This window comes from Miscanthus floridulus, chromosome 19, assembly GCF_019320115.1.
Source record: "Miscanthus floridulus cultivar M001 chromosome 19, ASM1932011v1, whole genome shotgun sequence".
NCBI classification, from domain to species: domain Eukaryota; kingdom Viridiplantae; phylum Streptophyta; class Magnoliopsida; order Poales; family Poaceae; genus Miscanthus; species Miscanthus floridulus.
The window spans coordinates 98245512-98255334 of NC_089598.1; the positions used below are offsets into that span (position 1 = coordinate 98245512).

Genomic DNA, 9823 nt, shown 5'->3' on the forward strand with positions numbered 1-9823 from the left:
CTGGGCTGGCCCCCCTCACATGGACACTATTCCAACGAACTAGCTAGCAGTACTTCTCTCTCACATAAACGAACCAGCGACGATACAAACCAACCAACCGAACAGGCTTGTTTCTTTCTGATGGAGGCCGGTTTGGTCCGGACCGCTGTTCGCCCGGCCCATAAGCAAATCGGGTCAGGGATCACGGGCAATTATCCGTAACCCGTCCAGGATCCGCTAGGCGGAACCGCGCCCGAGCCCCGACGCGGCGTTTCACTGGCCGCGAATAAACTTTGCGTCCCCTTCCACACGCGCTCCCCCTCTCACTCGCTCCGACAAAAAACCCTAGACCTCCCGCCACGCCGCCGCCAGCCGCCAGCCGCCGCCTCCCTCCTCACAGACAGCCGGTGGGTGTCCCCGATCGCCTCCTCCCGAATTTCCTCACTCCTTCCCCGGATTCGTCTTGATTCGGTCTGTGTTTTCTGTAGGTTCCATCGCTGAGATTCTTCCTGTGAGGAGGTGTTGGGGGGTAGCTGGTGATGGGGGCGGAGCAAGGCTACGACGATATGGAGGTGACCATCAGCGACTCTGAGGCGTTCCAGTATGTCGGGGAGGTGCTGCAGTCCGTGCGGATGGTACGGACCTTCCATCCTTAGCTCTTCGCCGTGCAATATGACAGGACATTGATTTCGGTGGCTTATTTGCTTTGGATGATGATATAGTATTCTCGTTGGGCTTGGAAGTTGGAAGTACTTAAGACTCTGTAGCTTCAATCTTTCTATACTTTACTTCATTGCTTCAATTATTGAGCATTCATTTTGGAGCTTGGCAAGTAAATTGGTGCACCTGCACCCCCTGAACTTGGACTATAAATTCAAATGCAATATGCTAGCTCTGCTTGTACTCCCACCAAGGTTTCTTAGGATTTAGGACGTTAGAATGTGATATAGAGAAGTGCAGTATCCAAACCTTGTATTGAGAAAGCACCCCCAAAAAAACTACTGATGCAGTTTCTGACTCCATTGTATCTCCTGCAAATTTGAAAGGAGGGCATGATCTTCAGAATTTCTAAGCATCCCCTGGATAACCACACTAAAGCAGAACCAAGTGAGGATTTGGTATGTTTGTTATCAAGTCCAGAAATTCACCAATTGTTGCCCTCTGGCTCTGCTTTTGTTTTGTATCAGCAGTGGCGGAGGGTGACCAAAAGCAAGGAGGGGCAATTACAAAAGCTACTACTGTATTACCTATCAAATTTCTCAAATCATGACTATAGGTGCAGTCCTACAAAGCATCCATGAGGATTATAGGATGTTATAGTTAATGTCAGAGTTACTGCCCTCCCAGAGGAGGGAGGGGAGGCCCAGTTTCCCCTCCATGAGCCTCCGCCCCTGTGTATCAGTTCTGTAGATAAAAAAAGGACAGACCCAGTGCTGGAGGCTCCCACATGAGTGGGGTCTGGGGAAGGGAAAAACCGAGGCAAGCCTTCCCCCCGCAAATCTGCGGAGAGGCTGCTTCGAACCCACGACCTGGTGACTCAGTGAGACAGCTCTCACCACTGCACCAGGCCTGCCCTTCATATCAGTTCTGTAGATCTCTGGTCTAAATTGCTCCTATCTGCTAGAAGTTAACAACTAATTAAATGACATACATCTTTTGCCAGTTTCTGTTGATAGATTTGTTAAACATTAAAGTTTTGCGGTCTGAATAACAAGAGCAATAATGCATTCACTTATCTTGTTATGGAAAACATATTCTCCAGAACAAAGCCGAGACCTGCAGTGAACTTTATATTCCTGCTTTCAAGTTTGAAACTAAAGCTTGCTGGTGAAGACATGGCCAAATTCGCCAGATGCATGTGAGGTGTGGAGTTAGGGAAATTGAAAGGTGATCATTTTCAAATTGCGGGTGTTTAATTAGCAAATGCAGGATTCTTCTGCTTTTTACACCTCAAAACCACTATATTAAGGAAGCTTGTACACAATACATGTTTTAACAGGTGGACAAATGAAAGTACCTGCAGTGTTTATTTGCCTTTCTTAGAGAGTAGGTAATAGTCGTGTTCTTTTTGCTTCTTGTAGCTATGTACTTCATGGAGACTGGAGTAATGCCTTGTCATTTAAAAAAATAGAACCCAAAATACATAAATTATTTAGCAACAGTGTATGTCGTGTAAAATTTTCCTTTCTTGTCTGAGCTCAGTCTGCTGATTTGAGTACACTGCCTTTACTCAGTCCCCTACATTAAGGAATTCATTCCATTTCTCATTTTGCTATTGATGTCATCCAAACAAGGATTTATGAGAACTTCAGAGCAAAATTCTATTGTCTACTTTAATAAATTCCTGAGTTACTTATAGAATAGTACAATGTAAAGGTATTAACATGTCGATCTATCATTTAGGATCCATTTTTAATTGACCTAAGGGACAAAGATCAATATGATATCCTGCTAGGCCTTGTAGACCCTACCAAGAAAAGGAGTAGTGATGACGAGGCTATGTTTGTTGTAAGTTCTTAACTCTTAACCCTATTTTAGCTTGTCCACCTTTCCACACTTGATTCGTTAGTTCTGTTTCATGCTTATGCCCTACTTTTTTCCAGACTACTTTGAAGGCACTATCAGAAGCAGTATCCAAGATAGACACCATGTATCATCACGCACTTCTACACAATGTAATGTAATCCATAGTGCTCATTCCTTTATTTTTGTCGAGTGAGTGAAATGTTACTAAAATTATTCTTTTTCAGATATTTACCATGTGCGTCTGGTACTTAAACAGCTACACAAGGGTTGCGCTTTTGGATTTAATAACCAGATTGGTATACTTCCTCAGTTGTATATCCAGAGTTTTCTGCATTTGTGTGTGTGTGTGTGTGTGTGTTTCTGATTGATCTGTGTTTGTGTAGGCTGCTGTGGCAGACCAGTACCTCAGAGAATGTTTGCAGATGCTTGTGAATAATTTCACTCCACCTGGACCACTTATTCGTTACATTGAGGAGCCAAGGTGGCTTGCAAAGAAGGAAGAAATCTACTCTCAGTTGCAAGCGAGTTTGAAAAAGATTTCTGACACTGTGCCCTTAGCACCAAGGATGTTAAAGGATATAATAGATAGGAGTATGCCAAAGTTGTTTGATAACAAAGCTGTAAGTGTTATTTCTGTAGGCTATTCTAATTTTTCATTAGCTGCTGTGTCTGTTTACAGATAGTCCCAACTTACTTGAATTCTTGATAGGACATGTGTATGGTTCAGAAAAACTATAACCTCTCTCCATGTCTCTGTTTTTGTCCTTGGCTCCTTTCTTTCCTCTGATTCTTTATTGGGTTGGGGGGGGGGGGGGGGGGGGGGTGTTAACTAAAAGATTGGATGCAAACTAAAGTCGCCCGGTTTGAACATAGTGTAAAGTTATGTGCTGTTATAGCTATTTGATTTGATGCCTTTATGCAGTTTTTAGTACTTAACATGTTTTCTTCAGTCCACTATCTTACAAACTTGTCTTCTTGCTGAGGGCCTGTATGTTTAATAATACCATGTCCATACACTCCTGCTGTGCAGTTTTTACACATGCACCACTGACACTGGTCATGAGAATCAATCTTACCTTCTGGGATTGTCTTTGCAGAAGATGGTATCATTTGTCGAGTGCATGTTGGGCCTTGATGCTGACGTTTGGGACATCATTGGACCGTCATTGTTGGAGAAAGTTGTTTATCTACTTACGGAATTGGATGTATGCTCCTTTCCTTTTGTATGGCTAGGTAATCTATCTTGGAACTGGTTTTTCTCATATTGATTGATTGGAATTATGCAGGTTAATATAACATGGGAAGATATTCTTCAAGATGAACACAACAAAGGTATATTTGACATGGAGCTTGAGGATTTGGATGAGGATGAAGATAACCTTGGTCAAGAAGGAACAAAGGTTTGTCATATTTAGAATGTTCTTTGCGTTACTAATTGAGTACTTCTAATAGGAAATGTCTACCCCAACTTGTTTGGGACTTAAAGGCTTTGTTGTTGTTGTTGTTGTTGTGTAATAGGAAATGTCTGCACTTTGGTTAGGTCCTTTTTGGAGGAAATGTGTGTGCCGAGAAACTTGATGGTTTAATGGTGGTTGTGTGCGAGCACCTCAAGTCACGCGCAGAAGAACCTGATCGCCTAATTAAGGTGAGCACATGGCTGGAATCTTAACTCAAAAACTGAACCTTCATTTGTCATCTTTTTTTTGGTATAACTTATGCTATTTGAGAATATGAAAACATAATTATAGTACTGATAGATACATCGCTACAAAAAGTTAATAAGGGCTACAGTCATTTATTAATGGCAATTTTAGTTAAATATATGTGAATATGCCCATGTAGGTATGCATGGTTTCTTTGTTTCCCCCCTTGTAAATTTTAAAAAGGGCGTACCCAGTGCAGAGAGCTCCCGCTCTGTGTGGGGTCTGGGGAAGGGTGTCAGTGGCTAGCCTTACCCTCGCCTGTGCAATGCGAGGAGACGGCGCCCCCTTGTAAATTTTGCCACAAAATATTTTGTACGACTGTTCATGGCTCAGGACCTCAGGTTAACCTGGCTACCCTCACCAAACCCAAACCAAACTAACATGCGTATGCAGTTACAACACAGGGCTGATCCATTTTGAGAAAGAGATGCTATGATTTATTTAGATGTGGTTATAAACCGCCGAACCCATCTGAGGAGTCCAGTGGAACTCAGAGACCCTCGATCCCATATAAAGTGTTATTGGAGAAAGAAATTGGGACATCAGCTACTTTGTGGCATGTACTGCACTGGCGGCGGCTTCTTCAGGTTTTGTTCAGTGTCGCCCTCAACCCCCTTCAATCCCCTCCAATCCCCCCCACCAAACCAAACAAGGCCTCAAGGGTATGGCTGGTAGCTTCTCCTTCAGGGGTATTAGATGTTGGCTTCCTGGATGGTTGTCTTCTTCGACAATGGCCAGTAGCTTCATGACATCTCAGGATGTGCTTCTCTGACAGCTTGAAGCTTAACACAGTGGCTATCCTGTAACCGGCAACAGCCATCACCTTGTTGACGAGATGTATTTCATAACCGTTCAAAGTTTTGTTTAGCTTTCTCTCCTTTCTAGCTTATTGATGCATCGTGTTTTGTGCTCAAGCTTCTCTTACCTTTGCTGCCTTTGTTTGTTGACCCAAAGCTTCTTTCACTAAGGATTATTAGTGTTAATATGGTGTGATCCAAGGTCTTTAAGCTTTGGATTCTTAAAAGTTAGCTGTAGATGTGGGTTGTTAAAAGTTGTAAGCTGGTGGGATGCACTTGTGGATTGTGGTGTAAATGTGGTTGGATTCTAACATCTGCTTTTAGAAAGCACCCATTTATTTAGCTTCAGCTTTTTGAACCAGAATCCTCAATATAAAGCAGAAACAAACAGGCCCTGAGGAATTTGATCTTTGTCTTGGTCCTGTATTTGACTTAACCTGGCTAGTAGAAACTGTCAGGACCACCAGACCAACCCAACCCCACAAGATAATCCAAGAGGCACCATCCTGAGTGGACCCAAGACCCTAACCAGGTAAAGGTATGCAGATTGGGATGCAAAACAAAGGCACGCTGTAGAGCTGAGCTGTGTACAGCCATTTAACTTTGTGCTCTATCCTTAGGGTTGATTCTTTCGAGATTGTGTTTTTATAATTGTCAATTGCAACTCATCTAATGCTGTCTGAGAAATGTTCTATTTTGTGGTAGTTCATGACTTACGAGTGAATGATAAGTAAACACATATAAGCACTTCTGTTTTGATATTGCTCATGTTTTGTCTTGACTTGGACAGGAATTTAACACTTTGAAGGCTATATTTAAATCACATGTGCTAAGGGTGCACAAATCCAAATTTGCACAGGTTAAGGATTAACCTTCTGTAAAGTAGATTCACAATGTTTAGTACCCAACTTTTATTTTCAGTTGCTTTCTGCCTTGCCCTCTTGGATTGACACATTTATTTTGACTTTTGCAGTTTATCATGTTTTATGCTTGTTCCCTGTATCCAGAGATCTGCGGTGATGGGTTTGCTGTTTTTCTTGCCGATATTTTTATTGACAAGGACAAAAAGGAGGATGCAATAACTAGGTAAGCCTCTTGTTTGCTATGCAAGGAGTAGATCCAGTAGGGAAACTTTCTGTCGTGTATCTAGGTGATTGGAGGCACCAGTGTTTGAACCTTACCTCTATAATGACCATTGCATGTTGTAAACTTGTAATCATGCCTTGACTATTTGCTCTGTTTTGACACTTTGCCTTACAGAGTTAGGAGATTTTGGCATCGTAGCTGTGTGAATAATTTATTATAGACATACTGTCTTCACTAAAGTTTACTGCACTTGTGGTAAAAAGGTCTGGGCTTACAAATATAATCATTGGAGGAGATTCAGTGATCGAAATAACTAGCATATTTTGTTCTGAGATCGATTTGTTGCTAACCTAATACACAACCTGTGTGAATTGACGATTAAAGAAATGCCAATGATCACATTTGTTTCTCTAAGTGCAGAATGTCTGCAGTTTCATATGTTGGAAGCTATCTGTCTCGGGCAAGGTTCATTTCCGTAAATACAGTTGTTGCTATACTCAAAAGGTGGCTACACTCTGAACTTGCAAAATATTAGTTTTGAACACCTCACACAGTATCTACATTTTATGCTTTTGTACATCTGAGATTTATGTTACGTTATGTGCTTAGGTTAGTGGAGTGGTGTGGGGACTATTGTGGCTGTCAGCTGGACAAAGGGGTGACAGCCAATCCTATAAAACATCAATTATTTTATGTTAGCTGCCAGGTTTGTTATGCCATATTCTCTATGTATATTTAACTAAGCAAGAGAAGAAGTTGGTCAAATGCATGTTATTACTCAATCACCCCTGTTCCTGTTCTAGCATCATATGCTTTCTGAATGTTTTATCTGCCATGTTTCTTAACCTGCAGGCTGTGATGTATGTCCTATGCTTTCGGTTAAGATCTATTATGGACTACCCAAATCTTAAACTACAACTTTTTCAAATGCGAATCCAGAATATCTTGGCCCACCCATTGGAGCCATTAAAGGTCTGTATCACACTCCCTACCACTTTCACTGTATCTTTTAGCAGCCACGCACTTGTGTTTTGCCTTTATATAAATACATAGTGGTAAATGGCATGCCTTTTGATGCTATAGGTGTGCTTGCCTTCAATAGTGAATGAGTTCTTGAGACAAGCTAGGGCTGCAAGTCTGTTCCATGCATCTGTGAATTCAACACATGAAGATGCAGTTGAATCTGATCTATCGAAGGCATTTGGAGGACTTAATAGGCTTGACATGTTCTTCCCATTTGACCCATATCTGCTTAAAGAGTCTGACAGGTTTGAATATCAATAAGAGTGCCTTTTTAGCCAGTTGTAGTGTCATTATGTTCTACTTATATTGCGTGCTCTTGGAGGATAGTTATTTGCATATCATTCAATCCTGAACTTTATAAAACTGTTGTCATACCATTGCTATAACATCTATACCAGAAATTGATAGGAATTTTAATTCCTATTGCTGGGTCCTCTTTTTTCTACTTATTATGAGCTCAACCAGCATCGTCTGAGCGGTGTTTTAATTCAGAAGCTAATTATCCTTGTAATTAGTGTATATTAGTGTTTCCTGCCTGATGATCCATTGTATCCTTGCAGATATATACGCCCAAATTTTGAGTTCTGGTCCTTCGTCAAGACGACATACAGTAACAACAACAGCGACGAGGACGACGACGAGCTTGCCGACATTGACGCACCCGGAATGAATGTGGGCAGCTTGGATGATCACTTTGAAATAGATTTTAACAATGACGATGACATTGAGTATTCGATGAATAAGATGTCCATAACACCGCACCGCACTTTCTACCATCCACTGGCTACAAACAGTGAGTTCAGCAGCATGCCTGCGAGGATCAGACCTTCCGTGAGCCCTCCACCATAGCTGGCCATCACTATTCTATTCTAGTCAGCTCTTTACTTGACTGATGATGACAAAGCCAGATGCTATGAAGTTGCACGTGCCAAGAAGGAACCAGGGGATGACGATCAAACAGATACCGGAGCTTTCGATTGTAGTTGTTAGTAGGGTCAAAACCCATTATTCTGCAGTTTGTAGGGTACCATTTGGGGTGAAATGCAGAGTGTATATGTGTTTCAGGGCACATTGTGGAAAATGGTTTTGTGATTGTATACTTGGTTGGCACCCCTCAGGGATGTGTATTAAAGACTGTGTTATGACGTGAAATCTACAGTTTGGTTTGGCCGATGCTAAGGCCATCCACGGTAGCAAAATTATTTTGGTCCGTTATCGTAGCTTGGACGTCCAGATCCCTTGTTACCTCCTGTACGTCACCTTTGTACATGTGCGGCTAAAAATATCTACCGAGGCCACCGTCTTCTTGCCCCTTACTCTCCCTCTCCCCTGCCTCTCTGTTTCTCTCCCTCCCTCCAGATCTGGCAGCGCACCGGCCGGATAGGCGTGGCGGCCGTCCTCTGGCGTATCGGCGCGGCCAGGCCTTAGCGCTAGGCGCAGCCACTGTCCTCTCTCGCGCGGCGCGAGCATCTCTCTCTCTCGCCTTCGCTCCCGACATGGCGGCGTGCCACCCGGCAGCGAGCGCCGGTGGATCCCCGCGCTGTGACCGGCCGTGGAGACTGCGCCCCCCACCCCTGTGCGGCACAGCGGCGCGAGCACGCCCGGCGGTAGGTGCCCCCCCGCAAGGGACCTCCGCACAACACGGCGCCGGCGGCGCAGCATGGCCACTTACGTGGGCCACGGCTCCTCCCCACCCCCGCCCCGTGCGGCCTGGTGCAGGTGCCTCACGTGGCTCCGCTGTTCCTCGTGTCATCGGCTCGTCGGTTCGCTCCACTTACCCTTCTCTCTCTCCTTACCTCAGTGCGGTGATGTTGCTCCCTTGCATTATTTTTCACTGCATGTGACATTTGGAGGGGGAATCTTGGTGAAAGGAGGCAAACGAACAAGGCAAGGTCAGTTTCACCATAGATCTATTGTTGTTCTCACCAAACGATATATGTTAATACAAATTGTTTTGTGTTGTGTAGGGAGTGGCCTACTCGGTTCGGCGGGTCTTGAGAGCAGGCAACTGTTGTGCCATGGATCTGAGCATGTGACGCTGTCGATGGTATTTGTTTCAGGTCTCAGTGTACGATAAAAAATGACACTATCTATACTGCATTCCTGGTGATTTCTGGTTTACTCTTTGCATTTTGGTCACTTGCAATGATGAATACACTTTTCTCTTCCTGTAACATTTTACTTTGAGGGAATGTGCTGTTGCTGTGATGATTACACCATAAATTATGTTTAGTATTTGATACAATGATTGCTCTTCCTTTCTTTTATACATGACGTATGAGCCAATGATCATGAGCTCTAAATTCTATTTTTGTCATCTCTTTTTACCTGTTCCATGATAGTTGGGGTGATGGTCAATTGGTTGTTCCTTTTTTTGGCGTTTCCTCTTATCTATTCTAAGTTTGGAGGTACTAGTGAGAGTGATGATTTCCTCCTTTCTGTGCTCTCATGATTTCCTTTGGTTTTCCACCCACACTTGCTTATGATCATTGCCTATGATGTCAATAAACACATAATTGCGTTGACTGAGCTTGTGTTTATTGCCCGAGAAGTGATAGATATATTCTTTGTTCATTCTGGCCTTGTGATCATTGTCTATGATCGTTGGTTGTGACGACAGATTATATATTGTTAGTTCTGAGCGCATGCCCTATTCCCAACAATTATGTTCTTAGGCTTTTGGCTCTTCTGTTTGTTTGAGTTTTCGGT

At 43.2% G+C, this 9823-nt stretch overlaps 1 protein-coding gene across 3 annotated transcripts; it reads left to right on the top strand.

Moving 5' to 3' along the window:
• Positions 1–270: 270 nt before the first annotated feature.
• LOC136527624 (uncharacterized) lies at positions 271–8313 on the top strand. 3 transcript variants are annotated; one of them, XM_066520414.1, is made up of 16 exons: positions 271–386; positions 468–614; positions 2383–2487; positions 2583–2654; positions 2730–2801; positions 2889–3125; positions 3603–3710; positions 3792–3905; positions 4046–4150; positions 5796–5864; positions 5979–6091; positions 6512–6595; positions 6701–6797; positions 6944–7063; positions 7175–7359; positions 7675–8313. In XM_066520414.1, the coding sequence occupies exons 2-16, from the start codon at positions 519–521 to the stop codon at positions 7961–7963; spliced, it is 1866 nt and encodes a 621-aa protein (XP_066376511.1). In that variant the 5' UTR covers positions 271–386; positions 468–518; the 3' UTR covers positions 7964–8313. The 3 variants fall into 3 exon arrangements, with proteins under 3 accessions (XP_066376511.1, XP_066376513.1, XP_066376512.1); XM_066520415.1 differs by lacking the exon at positions 271–386 and adding an exon at positions 1742–1866 and having other exon boundaries at positions 475–614; XM_066520416.1 differs by lacking the exon at positions 7175–7359 and having other exon boundaries at positions 7675–7839.
• The last annotated feature ends 1510 nt before the right edge of the window (positions 8314–9823 follow it).